The sequence below is a fragment of the Austrofundulus limnaeus genome, unplaced genomic scaffold (assembly GCF_001266775.1).
Source record: "Austrofundulus limnaeus strain Quisiro unplaced genomic scaffold, Austrofundulus_limnaeus-1.0 Scaffold9, whole genome shotgun sequence".
NCBI lineage: Eukaryota > Metazoa > Chordata > Actinopteri > Cyprinodontiformes > Rivulidae > Austrofundulus > Austrofundulus limnaeus.
The window spans coordinates 82,686-99,800 of NW_013952411.1; the positions used below are offsets into that span (position 1 = coordinate 82,686).

A 17,115-nucleotide genomic window follows, 5' to 3' on the forward strand; every position below is an offset into this window, starting at 1 on the left:
ACGCACTGCTAGAGGATGAGCACCTGGCTTGACTCCATCAAAACCCACATGGCAGGCAGAAATAGCTGCCAGGTATACTTTCCTCATGGAAAAAGATAGACCTTTATCCAGCAGCTCCTGCAGGAATGTTAAAACATCCACCAATGAGCACTGAAACGGGACAATGTGCCTAACCTCACACCACTGCTCGAAAGCGTGCCACTTGTAGGTATATAAACCTCTAGTGGAAGATGCTCTTGCACTCTGGATAGTTGGCACCACAGCTGGAGGAAGGCATTAGCTAACAAACCTTTCAGCAGGTAGCCATGCAGCCTCCACAGTTCTGGGTGCCCCACACACACACACACACACACACCTGAGTGGGGAGATCTGGGCAAACAGGAAGTTGCCAGAGCTTGTGGAGGTGGTTGAACAGCCCGCTTTTGTGTGCTCGTGTTGGTCTTTGGTTTCGCTTCACGTCTGGGGATTATGCAGCGCAGATCTTCAGTCTGCTTCTTCCTCAGTTCGAACTTAACTTGAATGACATTGAGAGACTGCCTGAAAAGACCAGCAGCCATCACTGGTTCATCCAAGTATACAGCTCGGTCTCTGTGGGGGACATCAGAGAGCGTCAACCACAGTAGCCTCTGCGCCACCACGGTTGAAGCCATCCCTCTGCCCAGGGAGAGTGCTGCACAGCGGGATGCATGGAGGATGTAATCTGCTGTGATTCTGACCTCTTTTAAGAGAGGTAACAGAGGACTCCCGGGTGGCACCTGAGCTCCGAGCTCCACCAGAGACATCTCCTGGTATGTGTGGAGCATGCTAATGGAGCTCAGACACAAGCAGTGGTGGCTTGAGGTCTGTAGGTTTTTTTCTAACTGTGCAGCAGAAAATCTACAGGGTTTGGAAGGAAGCGTTGTGGGCCCGCTCACTCCATGCTTGTGAGACGAGGCCAAATACGCTGCCAGGGATGGCTCCATCGGAGGGATATTCACCAGCCCGGCTTGTACAGCTCCTTCCAAGTCTAAATACGGTCCATAGCCGGGCACTGTGACGCGGGTGGACAGAGGTTTGTTCCAGGAGGACGTCAGTTCCGAGACAAAGTCCGGGAACTTGGGGAGAAGGTTCTTCACCGCAGTCGGCTTAGTGGGAAGAAAGAACCTGGGCGAACCGCGACTATTTTTTTTTGCGCAGGTGGTGGAGAGGGCCACTCTACATTTAGTTTTTGAGCTGCATGCTGAGAGAGAGGAAAGACGTGTCGTCCTGGTCCACCTCTGTAGCAGCGGTAGCACCTTGACCCAAACAGAGTTCCTCGTCATCCTCTGACAGACCGTGAACATCGAGGCCAATATCAAATATGTCCTCATCTCCCTGGTGGAGGCCCAGCTGAAAATGGGCCCCATCCTCTCCCTTTTTGGCTAACCCATCCATGTAATCCATGTTGTCCACCCAGCTGGAAGTGGGGACTTTGACCGGTAAATCCTCCTTGTCAGACCCGGATGAAACCGGGTTACTGGACTCGGAGAGGAGTGGGTCCTGCCATGAGACTGCAGTTTCACCCAGCACTTTTTCTTGAAACTTAACCTGTCTCTCCAGGGTTGAGCAACAAACCTGGCAGCAAAATGCACATGCTTCAGGCTCCGCCAATGCTCTCCGTGTGTGAACGATCCCCAAACAGGCCTTGTAAGCCTTGTGCTGGTCCTTTTCATGAAGCGAGAAGCCACACCCCTGAGGACAGGGGCGAACAGAAGACTTCAGACTTTTAGTTTTTCGAGCTAGTTTTGTGCTCATCATCCCAAACCACAAAACTTTAAAAGAAGGAAAAACTTAAAACCAGCACTTCACGGGCAGACACGCTTACCAGCAGGCAACAGTGACTGACACCAGCAAAAGCAATTAAGCTAATTTTAAGTTACCTTCGCGACACGCAGAGCTAACCATTAGCAGCTAATTAGCTTGATTCAAGGAGGTGTTCTTAGCGAGGTGAAGAGCGTAAGAACTGAGGAATGACTGTAATGACGGACAGTATATAGTGCAGGCGGGGCCTGTCACCTGTCGTCATCATGTCATCTGCCTAAAGGCGTGATTAGAGGTGTCTTCAGCCAGGACATGCAGGGCATGTCCCATACTTCATGTGTTGTACTGAGTGAAAGGGAACCTTTAATTACTCTTTTTCTGCATATAATTTGGCATATGTCTAAATGTCACTTATCTTTTCTTCATGTGTCTGGAAATCTAAAAATAAATTATCCTGTATTGTGAAAATTTAAAGCCTAACAATTTGCCAAAAAGTTTCAAGAGAATTATTGCAACAAAAATAAATATGCTCATATACTGTGTGACGAAATAAAATGACGGCACCACCACATTCAGTGTCTGTATCATTTATATTTTACATTTTTTAGACTGTGTTTACAAAACTTATGCTTTCCAGGCTCTGCTCTCAGCTCACGATACAGTGGCCCAGAAGGACTATGAGCCCGTTTTGCCACCAATACCAGATGGGCTTCCGGGCGATGAGGAGGCAACTCGAACTGTTTGCCTGGTCAAAAATAAACAGCCCCTGGTGAGTTGAACTTGATATACTGACTGTTGTACTTTCTCGACTAGTATTGTTTGTGTCCATGGTGCATTCAGTGATGGTTTAATCAAGCAGTCATAGCCACAGTATTCCTAAATTTGCGCCCCTACCCATAATTCTTCTTCTTCTGTTTGCGCTATTACAATTATGGGCATACACATCACTGTTTATCAAAGTATTTTTCACTGACGTTTTGTGTAAATGGCAACACTTCTGAAGTTTATAAACTGTAAGGATGTTTTAAAAAGCAACTCTTTAATAGTGGCTCACCGTGTCACCTCACGATGACATGAAGCTATGGCCCGATGTCAGTTAAATTGATATTTGCAACTTCCTCGTCTTTTCCAAAGACACACATATGCTAAATCATGAATGTCAATAGTTCTGGAAGTAAAATGTTCCTAAGCCCCTCAGAATTGTAATCATTTTATAAAAGTAAAATTATTATCATTCTAAACATAAAATTCACCTGGTGCTAGTTTGCTTGTAACCTTGAAAGCAGAACTAAAGGGTTTCATGCAGCTGCAGTCATTTTAAATAAATGATAAACATAAATAAACTGTCTCTAACAACTCTGTTAACATATTTTTTATTAAAACAAACCAGAGACTTTTATAGCCCCTGGGGTTAATATTCTTGAATTGGGGTGTATATCCGTGGGCTTTTTGTTGATAAAATGAAAACAGTTAAAAAGCTCTCTTCTGTGTGTTTTGAGTTTTACAGCTTCAAGCAGTATTAGTTAATGATCCTCCTTTGTCGGCATAAAGTGCAGTTTGTAAGGCACTGAGCGTGGACATGCCTTTACTACTTATTGTTCCAGGCAAAATGATTTTGAGTGTTTCTCAGTTTGTTGAGCTGTTGTGGCAGCCGACAAAAACACAAGCTGAACCCAAACTTGTAATCAAACTGCTCAAGCCGCCAGTTAAAGCAAAAACAAACAGGTTTTGTTGTTATCATAAGCAATGGATGAATCTCTGGTTCTCACCCTGCATACTGAAAATATGAAACAGGGGATGGAACTAGCGGTCTATCATGGCTGCCCACATATGCTTTTACAGAAACCTGTGGATATCAAGCCAGTCAGGCTGTAAACTGTCCATTTTTGCTTCTCGTTACCTCCTGTATTGTTTTAATCTGCTGAACTTTTTCCTTTGAGTGATTCTGTTGTCTCACAGTTTTTTGGGACACCCCGTACGAAAAGCCTCTGGTCGGGGATCGGTTCTGTCCAGAAAATTCAAGTAGACAACCCGTTCGCCCTGCCAAGTCCATGTGTAGAGAGCGGTCGCTGTTTCTCATGTTATGGCGTCCGGAACAACAGCTTCCAGCCGACTGAGCTGCAGAATAGTCCGGCAGAAGTTGGATCATACCCACCGCCTCGATACGAAGTGGGATGTCAACACCCGATTAGCCGCTGTGGGGTTTGTTACTCTGATCTGCTCCTGGACGAAAGGTTGAACCACTACGCACCTTTGATCTACGACTCTGTTCAGATCGGTAAGATAACACGTCAGCCTCGTTTGCAGAAGAGAAACAATCCTTTGAATTTCCATCCATCGTCCCTCCATCCAGTCTTAGATTAACAATTTCCTTTTATAGTTGGAGAAAACACTGAAGATGAGGGGGACAGTGACGATGAAGCAGTACCTTCCACCAGTTCTCTCTCACACCCCTTCTACCCCAACGTTTGTGGCTACCTCCAACCAGGCCTGCCTCGAAATCTTCAAAGTCCTCGTGTCCACACAGCTCCGCCCAGCCCGATGTGCCCTCGCCGGCGGCTGGACGAGAACCCCGTGGAGCTCGCCAAGCAGGAGAGTCTGGACGAGCTGAGGATGACCGTCCGGCTGGCTGCTAGCTCCATGGACAGCAGCACCAAGGACATCAAGGTCCTCGGCACGAAGATGGCAGCCGCCACCGAGCTCATGACGGAGACAGTGCAGTCTCTGGTCCTTCTCACTCAGGGTGTGGATCGGCTGCAGACGCTCTTGACCGCCTCCAAGGCTGAGCTCAACACCTCAAAGCCTTCAGAGCAGTCAGCGACACAGCAGTCCAGATGTTCATCCTCCTGTAGCAGCAACAGCTCCCTGGACACCACCTCTCAGATCATCCACCATCTTTCTGTGTCCCCCCATGAGTCCATGAAAGGCAAAACGTCTCCTCTGCAGCAGAAAAAACACAAGCACACTGATCTGGATGTGTCCAAATGTCCGCTCACAAACGGCGTCCTGGATGAGCTGAATTCTGGGAAGGGGTCAAACCAGCTGAAGAAGAAGAAGAGGAGGAAGAAACCAAAATGAGAACCAGTGAGCTTTGTTGAGTCACGCAAATTAACCTTTTTTTTTTTTGCTCCATCCATCGTCCAGCACCTCCTTTTCACCATCATCCTCTCATTTTGTCATCGTTTTGGAAATGAAATCTCCCATTTCATTCCAGAGTCTACTTTTATTTCACAACCTCTGGCAGAGTTCACACGTTTTTAATTCTTACCATTTATGTGGTTCGATTCACCCGATTCGTTTGTGTTCCCTAATAAAAGACACGTTGTCTTCTTTTCGGTTTTAGGGAGCGACCATAAAGAGGAACGAGATCACAGGGGAAATTTTTGTGGCTCGTGTGATTCATGGAGGACTGGCTGATCGAAGCGGTGAGGCTTTTATTTTCTCTCCCATATACAGTAGGCCTACTTGTTAATGGAACCATTCAGGACTTTGTGGTTAATCAACGTATAATTCGTACTTTGGATCAACATTGAGACTTATTTTGGTTTTCCTTTTTTTTGTTACTTTTTCACTTCTGAATATGTTTGTCTTATTTAGAGGGAGTTGACGCATCTTACTGTGAATAAAATCGCTTTAATATTCAAGTTATGCAGAATAGGGTTCATGTGCAGCCATTGACAATATCTTTAGGAATGGTTTCTGTTTTTAAGCAGTCTTTCAGCCACTTCCATCATTTCCATTACCACTACATATTAAAACAACAACTGTCTATTTTATTTTGGATTTAGATAGCTGAAACAAAAACCAAACACTGCGAATTTTTATTTAGATTTTACATGTTTACATTAAGGTTTAAAAAATGGACAAACCTGAATCTGAAACTGAATCTTTAAGAAGTAAAGATGGGGAGAGGTTTGCCAGCCTGTGAAAAATTGTCTAAAATTAGTGTGAACATTTCAGGAAAAAAGTTCTTATCACAATGTAAACAGAGAAAACGTCAAAGATTTCAAGGAGAAGGCTGAAAGTCAATCATTAGATGCCTGTGATCTTTGGGCCCTCAGAGGCCACTGGATTAAAAAGAGATCTGATTTTGTCTGGGACTTCACTGCATGAGCAGATCACTGTCCGTAAACACAGTCCACTATACCATCAACAAATGCTGATTAAAGCTCTAACGTGCAAAGAAGAAGCCATACGGGAACACCATCCTGCCATCTTCTCTGGACGAACACACGTTTTAAATAAATGGACTGGGGCAAAGTAGATTTACTATTTTTGGAAACCATTGCTACCCTCCTTCTAAAGACAAGAGACCATCCAATCAGTTAGTGTGCAGTTCAAAAGCCCATACCTTTCTAGTGGTATGGGGGTGCATTGGTGCCTCTGGCATGAGCACCATCAATGCAGAAAAGTATTTACAAGTTACAGAACAATAATTGTTTCCATCCAGTTGACACCTTTTTCTGGTAAGTTCTTGCAAATTTTAGCAATGCAATGCCAAAATGCATACAGTATCCATTACAATGGCAAAGCTTACAGAAGATTATACCTCATGCTAAACTGGCTGCTTGCAGTCCAGACCTCTCAATTATAAACCATCCTAAATTGCCTGTTACATGTATGTCCTTAAAATACAAAAAAGTCAAAGAAAGCATCTTTATATTTAAGAAACTCGACAAAATAGTCATGATTTTACACATTTTGTCAGATAACTGGTATATTTTCTTTTTAACTTGACTCAGGAAGTGACATCAAAGAAGAATTGAACTCTCTGGTCTTAGTTTGTTGAAAAAATATTGTTTGACCTCTCACTCTTCACACAGCATCTCTCTGATAGTGACTCAAAATAATCTAAAGAAACATCAGATTCTTCTCTATATTCTGCATTGTTAGCCACTGTAGCAATGCTCTGTTTGTATGCTGCCATTCCTTTTTGACATCACTTCCTGTTACAGCACATGCAATTATCTCAACAACTGTTCAACCAACTTTTTTTGAGACGTATTGCTGCCAAAAAGTACAATAGTACAATTTTGTAGTTTTAACCTTTTCATATGTCTACTATGTTCCATTGTGAATAAAATGTGAGTTCATGAGATTTTTAAGTAATTGAGTTCTCTTTTTATGTACATTGAACACAAAGTCCAGACTAATTTAGTCGAGAGACTCAATTTCAAAGTTGCAGGTGTTACAAACCCTTCTCAATGAAGGGGTTGTATTTTTGAGAGTACTAAGGCTTTATTTTGACATCTGCACAGCCCCAAATATTCAGGTTTTCAAACCACACTGATGACAAAAAAATAATGAATAAAACTGGTCCAAATCTGTTCATCTTCATTTCAAACGTGTACTCCAGTAGATTAAATTATGCCCAGTTTGACTTTTTTAATCTGTGTGTGAAGGTCTGCTTCATGCAGGGGACCGGATCATAGAGGTGAATGGGTTTCCTGTGGATGGGATGGAGCCAGAGCAGGTCATCCAAGTAGTGGTAGGTTATCTTTTGATAATTACAGGACGGAGCTTCAATCTGTTGTTTAAATCAGGATATTACCTATAAAAAGAGACCAAATTAATTTTATAAATGGATTTATGTTTTTCATTTTTATGGTTCGGTGTTCCGTAGTTTCTTATCTGTAAGTAAAGTAAATATGTCTTTAAAGTTTCTGTTTGTACATTTTTTGTGTCCTATCAGCAAGCTCGGTCACACGGTACCATCATGTTTAAGGTTATTCCCATCACAGAGAGACCAGTCCATAACCAGACGATGGTAAGGCCAATGCTTTATATATTTTTTTCATTTAGTTTTTACAACCTTTTTCCAAACAAACCTTTCATTTCACAGCTGTACGTCCGAGCCATGACTGACTACAGCCCCCAGCAGGACCCCACCATCCCCTGTGCCGATGCCGGGATGAGCTTCAGGAGAGGTGATGTCCTGGAGATCGTGGACCAGACGGATGCTCTCTGGTGGCAGGCCAAGAAACTGCCCAGCAGCTCAGCCTGCGCCGGCCTCATCCCGTCCACCAACCTGCTCCGACGGTAACTCACACATTTGGGTTGTGGCTTTATTACTGCAGCCGAACAGAAGCCAGAAAGTTTTACTTTAAAGAAGTAGATCTTTTATTTATTTATTTATTTATTTATTTATTTATTTATTTATTTATTTATTTATTGGGGGGGAGGGTAGGCTTTGATTTGGTTTGGTTTGGTGAATGGGGATGGATAAAGAACCCATATGAGCAGGGGCCTCGTAAGTGGCACTGAGCTTTAATTAAACCTTCATGTCCCTTGGATGATGGACTTGAGGTTAGAAACACTCAGTGTTCTGAGCTTCTCAGAATCCATAAAGAGGTCCCCAAGATTTTTCTTTTACTGCTCATAGAGTCCCATCACCATTTTGTGGCGGTTGAGCAGATTGTACCCAGTTAGGACTCTAACCAGTGTACATTGAGTTTTCCTTAGTACGATGAGAGCTTTCTCAAACCTATGATTTGGTCCATTTATCAGTTCCCGTGCCTGTCTACAGCTCCCTCCAGCAGATTGAGTGTTGGCGTCTAATCCAGGCCTGTAGGGTAGTCCTACAGACTGTTGTTGAGATACTGTACCTACAACAGGCTGTGGTCCTGACTGCCAGCTTTTGCAAAGTCTTGCACAGTTTTGATCCTGGCAACTTTACCAACCATCAACTGGGATAAACTTCTGATAAACATATTCCAGTCAGCTAAAACTGAATTTGTTGATGGTCTGATAAAGTTTCCTCTGGGGACACCTCCCAGCCACGTTTTGTTGACAATTGGGTCCATAGACATGACTGTTATATCAATGACCTCCTCCCTATTAACAGTTTGGAAGGTAGGCACATTGCCCTGACTAAAGACTAGCAGGTCTTCTGTCAGCAAGTACTCTAACAGAGATCTGCCTCCAGGGTTAATAGCAGAGCTCCCCCAGCACACATGATGGGAACTGCCATCACAACCAATGAGTACAGGGAGGCCCTTTTCTTTAGCATATTCAACTATTGCTATAAATTCCAGTGATGGAGGTGGCTACTGTGAATCAAACGACAGATGAACAGAGGCTGCAATGATCGGTCTGGATTCGCCATTTGCCTGAATGTCCAACTGCACTGCTACAGCGTCACCTGTTAGGTGGGGCAGTGCAGTGTATCTTACACCTCTTGTCAGGACTACTGCTGCTCTGGGTCTGCGGCTGCTCACATCATATAGAAGTGTGCCCCCAGGGAATCCCAGGCCTCGTACCATAGACTTAACTATCCAAGTTCCTGGATCAAGGCTATGCTTGTATCCATCCTACTATGGCAGGTACACAGCAATGTACTGGCATCTTTACATTGATGCAAGTTGTTCTTTATAAATTCCATCATCCCCAGAACAACAGAGATTAAGACCCTTTTCTCCATTAGAGCACACCATCATTTTTATCAAAATGGCCACAACTCAGTCAGTTTGTAAAATGATCTCATTTTAATCTAATCTAAATCTTAGGCATTTTAGGAGGTGGGCGATTCTTCAAAAAATAACATACAACTTTTAATATTTTATCGCTAAACTGTTCTTTTTTTACTTTACAGTGTTTACAGGTTTTACAGACTTCTGATGCCGTTTTAACAAAAACAGACCTTTTTCTTTGTCTTTATGAATCGTAGGCCACTCATATTTAAATCTTCTGTAATCCCCTTCTTCTTCTCCTCTGTTTGGTTGCAGGAAACAGAGGGAGTTCTGGTGGTCCCAACCATACCAGCCTCATGCTTGCATCCAGACCTGTGAGTCCTTGTTTGACATTTCTTACTGTGACGTCACACTTTAACGTCCTCCCTGATGAATGTTCTCTGTCTCGCTCCACGCTTGCTGCAGTGAGCCCTGTGGACGAAGGTAAAGGAGGAACAACATTCACAAGCTATGTCAACTTTAAGAGTTTAAATCTGTATTTTTTTATCCAACAGAGGATGACTTGATGGCCATAGATGAGAAATGTGTTGAAGCAGGTACATATTGTTCTGGTTAATCTTTCTGCTCATACGTTGGCTGGCTTCTCTATATTAAATGTCTCCTTTGTGTGTGCGTTTGTATAGACGAGGAGGCGTTTGAATCTGGTAGGTAAGTCTTTTCTGAATTTATGTTTTTGTGCCTAAAATGGACCCGTGGTTTTGTCTCTTGTCCTTCATAGGAAAATTTGTTTTGTTTTGTTTTTTTGTGTCTTTCCTGATTTCTGTTCAGAGGAGCTCAGAGAAGGTGAGAAAACATTAAACTTGTCTGTATGTGATGAATGAAAAGTTTTATATTCATTTTGTTTGCAAAAAATATATTTTCTTGTTTTTGTTTGCCTGTTTTAGTGCTGCATTGTGGTTTTATTAGCTCAAATAAAACAGCTGTCACTCTTTGTTGATGGATTTAAATTAAGGGAACCCTGATCAGTTGTAACATTAAACTTTATTTGATAAACATTTATTTTAACTGTAAAATAAAGACTGTAAAAATACTGTAGGCTGTTTAGTTTTGTAAATTTTTAAAAGTATATTTTAACACGGACGGAGCCATTTTATTTACACGCAAAGCATTCTGGGTAAATGATGACGTGGATAGGTCCTCGGTGTGAGCGAGCTATATCCACCCTGAAGGTTAATCTTGGACAATATCTGATGATCGACTCTTTTAAATGAAACCAGAGAGCGTTGACAGAGAGGAGAAGGTAGAAATGACTCAGCCTGTAACTGAAAATATGGATGGAGGACAACAGAGCTGCTTCATGGAAGAAGAACCTCAGCTTAGCCTGTTAGCTTTAGTGTTAGCGTCGACACTATATTACCTTATATGTATTAGCTCAGTGCTAGCGCGACAAACAAGCTAAACTGAGGTCCTCCATCCATATTTTCAGTTGCAGACTGAGTCATTTTTGTGTTCCCCTCTCTGTCATGTGGATGGAGGACCTCAGTGACGAGAGGAGAATGTGTAGCGCTGAATACATATATATGGTGATAGCATCAGGGCTAATGCTAAAGCTACCAGGTTCTTTTTCCATGAAGCAGCTCTGTTGTCCTCCATCCATATTTTCAGTTGCAGGCTGAGTCATTTCTACCTTCTCCTCTCTGTCAACGCTCTCTGGTTTCATTGAAAAGAGTCAATCGTCAGATATTGTCCAAGATTAACCTTCAGGGTGGATGTAGCTCGCTCACACTGAGGACCTATCCACGTCATCATTTACCCAGAATGCTTTGTGTTTAAATAAAATGGCCTCGTCCTGTAATATATATATTTTACTTTTAGTTTAAAAATTATAAAAACTGAACATACTACAGTATTTTTACAGTCTTTACTTTACAGTTAGAATATACAGTATGTTTATCAAATAAAGTCTAATGTTACAACTAATCATGGATCCTTAGAATTCCTTGAAGGAAAGCATGTAGCCCACCACCTTTAATGCTAGAATTTTAATGGCAGTAGCCTTAGACCAGTGGTGTCAAACTCATTTTCACCAAGGGCCCCATGAGCAGCATGGTTACCCTCAAAGGGCCAGTTGTAAATACCTTTGATGTTTCGTGTTTAACTTTGATCATCTCATTGCTACAGCTGAGCACCTCTATCAAACAATAACTGAGCTCTACATGGTGTTTCCTGCATTAAAACAGCTTTCAAACATGTCCTCTTGTAAACACAGAAAAGTACTACATGTAAAACTGACTAACTGTGAAATAATACAGAAATACTATTTAAAGTAAAAGTAGGAACTTTTTACTAGTTTTGCTCACTGATGAGTTATGGTGAATAGCTGCCATCTTGAATTCTGAACTCTCCCACTTTCTGACAGGAGAGTGAAATGTATGACCACTACAACTGGGCTGCAGTAAAAGTAGCTGGTGAAGATGCAGTGAAATGGAGATTTTTACACTGCAAGTCTCACTGTTAACAGCCTCTGGCTACCTTTTAAACCCTGTGCATCTCCACCTAGTGGTGGTTTATCAACATGCACTATGGGAGATGTAGTTTATGGTCAATGTTGGCTTTAAAGCAGCATACGCTTATTTTAAAGGGGCAATATTTTGTGTTTCTCAGGCATATATATAAATAGTATACCATAATAAAGTATCTATGTCACCTTTAGCTGTTATTAAAATGCTGTTTTTATGTTTAAATAGAAAATAAACTTATCTTCTCATCACTTCCTCTTCTAAACACCTTGAAATTGGCCTCTGTCTCTTTAAGAGCCACCTTTCACATCTGTCTCGCCCATTTCAGTACGGGGGGGTGGGAGTGGTTGCGCGCGCTATGATGCAGTTTACTTGACATCTGAAAATACTGTAAATTTCCTCAAAGGTATTTTGAATCTGAAAAGAGCTTCACTAAGTGAGAAATAGTGTTAAGAGCAGCAGAGCAGACAGTTTAAGTTTCACTTTCACTTTGCTCTGTTACTGCCGAGAGCCTGCAGGAGTCATGGGTGGGGTGTGTGGAGTGAGGGGGATGCGCTCTGCCATGAGGAAGTTCGGCTTAAAGACACGTCCCAGAGGTGTTTCTGGTCCCAAAAGGCGTTTCTGGTCCCCACCTGTCGTTTTGCTCCTCAGCATGACTTCCTAAAAACACTGCTGGATTTCTCAAACATACATGAATGAGTCAAAGCAAGGCTTTGGGCATGTTTTTTATGAGAGTATAACATTATAACATGATATAAAACTCAAAAAAAGTTAATTTTACATGATATTGCCCCTTTAAGACATTACACAGAAAATGCCATGACAGGAGACATTTGGCCCTCGGAACTTAGATTTGACATGTGCATTCAAATACGCTCATCTTATGATGAGAATTGGTGGAGTTACTGCCAGTTTAGTCAAAATTTGTAAATGAGAGATTTTGTGTAATCGGGCGTGTAAGCTGAGGATGACTATCTGTTACTAACACACCAAATTTTAGCTCAGTATCTGTGAACTGAATTGTGTTCATCTGGAATGGGATTCACTTCAAAGCTTACAGAGTTGTAGATGTAAAATAAAACTCTGATTGTGTTCTGGGAGTTTCATTCAAATCTGTCCAACGGTCCATCATATATTTTGCTAACAGATGACGTTGATTCCAAAGATTTAAGCCAAAATGTTGACTCCAAAGAAAACCAATTGTATATTTAATGAATTTGCTCCTGAATACAGCATTTCTCTCTGTTCCTCCGCTTGTTTACCCAGAAGAGGATGACTTCAGCAGCAACATAGAAGGCATATATTTAGGTGAATATCTAAACGCTAAAGCAGAACCAGCCGTTCCTAGATGTTTGGTCCCTGACATGTTTCATTTCTCCGTCAGCGGGCTTCAGGCGCAGCATGCGTCTGTGTCGGCGTCTCTCTTACGGCACCGCCCAGCCCACCTGTCACACCCGCTGTCCTAGCAGCTGCTACAGCTCCCTCAACACGCCCTACGAGGAGGTGGTCCGTTACCAGCGCCACCCGGAGAACGCGCACCGCCTCATTGCCCTTTTAGGTACCAAAACTATTTGGGTGGTTTGGTTACTGCTGCCTGCAAGCAATGGTTTTACCCCCACTCACAAGTATGTCTGTAAGGAAACTTACAACATAAATGATGAAACATGTTCTTCCTCAGGTGCACCAGGTGTGGGTGTGAATGAACTCCGGAGGCGTTTGATTGAGATGAACCCAAACCTTTTCCATGGAGCTGTACCTCGTACGTACCAGTTGTCACTTTTTGTTTAAATTTATGTTAAAAAAACAATGAAAGGTCTCTGTTTTTGTCCCATTTCAGATTATCAGCTAAGGTGATATTTTTGCCCATGTTTTTGTACATGTTTTTGCTACTTGGTGGGGATGATTTTTGACAATTTACCCCGTACACAGTCTGGTGAGGACTGTTCCTAATGGGGACAAAAGCCTGGTCCTCACTCGGGGAAAGTACTATTGATGGCTCAGGGGTTTGATATAGGACTATGGTGTGAATTGAGTTTAGGTTAAGTTTAGGGTCAGGTATGTACTGGGGTGGTAAGGTTTAGGGCAAAGGGGTCAGGGCTAGGCTATAGAAATGACCAGTAAATGAATGGAAGCCAATGCAAAGTCCCCATGAGGATAGAAGAACAAACGTGTGAGTTTGTGTGTGTGTGTGTGTGTGTGAGTGTGAGTTTGTGTGTGTGTGTGTGTGTGTGTGTGTTTGTTTGTTTTGAGGCTTTTAGAAACTGTTTGAATGAGGGTCAACTTAATTAAAGATGGCCTTCACAGCTCACCAAACTTGGCCTGGTAAAAACCAGACCCATGTCCTTCACTTTGCTTCGTACAGAGGGTCTGGACTCGCTGCTATAGAGAAGTGATTATTGCTGGAGGCGTGGCCTCTGTTGAAGTGTGTGTGTGTATGTGAAGGAGGCTAAGCTAAGAAGCTAACCGGACATCGCGTGTGCTGTAAACAACCCTACTGAGAGAGGAGAAAAGTACCGAGCCGAACGAGACGACTGTAAATGAGAGCTGCTGCTTTGTCAGACAAATTTAATTTAATTTGAAGCCTTATCAACACAGACTGGCTTTATTCACTTCCTCTACTGCAGTATGCTAAAATAACTAGCAGACACTGCACAGAAAATTGACGTCACTCAAAACCCCGCCTTCTGTTTGTTGATTGGCCCAGGTAAAATAAACTACAAGCAGACACTGCACAGAAAATCAATGTTCTGTTATCTGATTGGTTCGGCTAAAATTCTGCCAGCAAAATCCTTGTCTATGGGAGAAGTCCCAGACGGAGCAGTGAAGGGAAACTAGAATTGAGTGGAACCACGTAGGAAGGCAAGGGCCAGGCTACACCAAACTTAGCAAACACAAAAAAGTGCTTTAACTCAGACAATTTTCCAAACGCTGAGCTAAAATGTGGGGTGGTAGGAGCTGAAAGTGGTTCCCAACATAACCCATTACTAGCAAAAACACTGCGCCATTTGCAGCCCTCAACCTGACTTTGTGTGGCCCTTTACTGCAGGTTAGGGATGGTATCATTTTGGCTCAAGATGCAGATGGACATATTTTTCATGGTTCAAGGGAGAAATCTTTATTTATGTCCCCCGCACGCGAAGCGTAAGCGGAGGTCATTATGTTTTCATACTTTTTTTTCCCGTAATTTTTGGTCAACTGTAGCACAAAAACGGCTGCACCGATCAACAATTTGGCAGGAATGTAGATGAGTCTGACCTACACTGCGCCAGCCAACAGTTTTACGATACACCCCATATTTGAGGAGGGGGCTCCTTTCAAAGTGGGGGTGTCTGGACATGCAAAAGTGGTTATAGCTCAAAGACTATTAAACATAGGAGCTTCAGATTTTTTTGTTGTTTATCTCTGATGAAGGGCCACCCATCAGGTCAACCAATGCCCCCCCCCCCCCAAAAAAAATATATTAAATAATTAAATAATTAAATAAAAAAGACCCCCACCCAAATCACTACAATTTTGGGATGCATCTAGTATCATGACATTTATTAGGAATCAAGACTTCTGAGTTCTGGTGCATTTCTGCGTGCGGGGGTCATTATGTTACCGCTATGCGGTATCTAGTTTATATTTAGGATTATAAAAAAATCTGATTAAAATGTGTAATATTAAGGACAATGCAAGATTATAATCTTTAATAAACATGTTTAATATTTTAATTTTAATTTAATCATCAAAATGAAATCACCTTTACTAATTTTTTAACAAAAAGTAGACTTTTGGGTAATGTTCCTGACTATAATTAGCATGTTTAAGAATAAATAATTGTAGATTTAATCACTATTAGTTAGGACTTTAATACTGGAATACGGAGTGGACGTCATTTACATACATTTTAATCAGGTTTACTAGTGTCCCTTCAAACCTTCTACGGATCAGCTGGACCTTTTCAGTGATTTGACCAGCTTTCTAGGATGGTCCCTCTATGTTCATGATTTTTAAAAAAACTCTACCAAACTGGAACCATGAGCCATTTAGACTAAAATGTACTGGGCTTAAATTTTCAAACATCATCTGCACCAAGTTTAGTATATTTTTATCCTGTTACTAACATAATTATGTACTATTGTTGTGGAAAGTTTAAATGGAGAATAGATGATTTTGACACACGTATAAGAGTTTGGTCACCACTGGCTAGAAACTTTGCTTTTCACCAACCCTGTTTGTCTATTAGAAAAACATCTCATATTAACCACTGCACAGATTTAAGTGAAAATTATAAAAAATAATAATTAGATATAATACATTTCATTAACATCTAGAGCCAGTCCAGTTCAAAATGGCTGCCACAGTTAATTGACCTTAGTCAACACAAATACTCAGTCCTTTTGATTGATATTCAGCTAAAATTAGGTGTGGTAGTAGCTGAGAGTCATCCCTAGCTCATTCTCCATATTCTCAATCATTTCATTACAAGGCCTTGACTGTTTAATGTGTTTTAGTTGAAGTGATAATATGACTAAAGTAGCATCTTAAAAAGAAAAAAAGTCACACAGATTTGTTCTCTTTCACACAAGACACAACAAGAGCTCCCCGAGGATACGAGGAGTTTGGCAGAGAATATTACTTTACCAGTCGAGAGGTCTTCGACAACATGGTCTACAACAACAGGTGCAGCAGCTGGTTTTTCTCTTTCAAAGCTGTCTTTAGGGAAATTGAAACAAATCAGCCTCGATAAAGGACTGCTCGTACTCGTCTGTTTTGGTAAAAGACAAGAACACGTGTCCCAACAGGTTCCTGGAGTACGGCGAGTACAAAGGGAATCTTTATGGAACCAGCATCGAGGCTGTGAGGGAAGTTCTGAACAGAGGGAAGATCTGCGTCGTTGACATCGAACCAAACGTGAGTTCAGTTTTAGGAGTCAATAAATAAATCAATAAAATTCTGGTGTAAAATCAAATCAGCACGATTTGATTTGTATCAATGTTTTAGGCTGTACAGGCAGTGAGGACTCACGAACTGAAGGCCTTCATCATCTACGTGAAGCCTCCTCCTCTGGAGCGCCTCAGGGTGACCAGACAAGACTCGTACATCACCACCAACTATTACGTCAACCGACCATTTAAGGTGTGTTTTCTCTGACGGTTGTTTTGAATGATTTAAATCACTGTTTTGTCCTGTCGCTGAGGTGGGGGACTTAGAAATGCTCCGTATGTCTGTCTTAAAGGGATCCATGATTAGTTGTAACATTAGTCTTTATTTGATAAACATTTATTTTAACTGTAAAATAAAGACTGTAAAAATACTGTAGGCTGTTTTAGTTTTTATAATTTTTAAACTAAAAGTTTAAAAATATATTACACGGACGGGGCCATTTTATTTACATGCAAAGCATTCTGGGTAAATGATGACGT

At 41.8% G+C, this 17,115-nt stretch overlaps 1 protein-coding gene across 3 annotated transcripts in view; it reads left to right on the plus strand.

Moving 5' to 3' along the window:
* The window catches only part of mpp4b (MAGUK p55 scaffold protein 4b), a 28,766-nt gene that overhangs the window by 9,362 nt on the left and 2,289 nt on the right, over positions 1-17,115 (plus strand). The window contains exons 6-21 of one of the 3 annotated variants that reach the window (XM_014001176.1): positions 2,417-2,548; positions 5,123-5,204; positions 7,182-7,267; positions 7,472-7,546; positions 7,622-7,818; positions 9,504-9,562; positions 9,654-9,671; positions 9,743-9,784; positions 9,872-9,892; positions 10,017-10,031; positions 12,941-13,015; positions 13,092-13,265; positions 13,386-13,466; positions 16,279-16,372; positions 16,495-16,603; positions 16,694-16,828. In XM_014001176.1, coding sequence (XP_013856630.1) covers positions 2,417-2,548; positions 5,123-5,204; positions 7,182-7,267; positions 7,472-7,546; positions 7,622-7,818; positions 9,504-9,562; positions 9,654-9,671; positions 9,743-9,784; positions 9,872-9,892; positions 10,017-10,031; positions 12,941-13,015; positions 13,092-13,265; positions 13,386-13,466; positions 16,279-16,372; positions 16,495-16,603; positions 16,694-16,828 — 1,395 coding nt within the window. The remainder of the gene's footprint in view (positions 1-2,416; positions 2,549-5,122; positions 5,205-7,181; positions 7,268-7,471; positions 7,547-7,621; positions 7,819-9,503; positions 9,563-9,653; positions 9,672-9,742; positions 9,785-9,871; positions 9,893-10,016; positions 10,032-12,940; positions 13,016-13,091; positions 13,266-13,385; positions 13,467-16,278; positions 16,373-16,494; positions 16,604-16,693; positions 16,829-17,115) is intronic. The other 2 variants (XM_014001180.1, XM_014001184.1) reach the window with 2 other exon arrangements.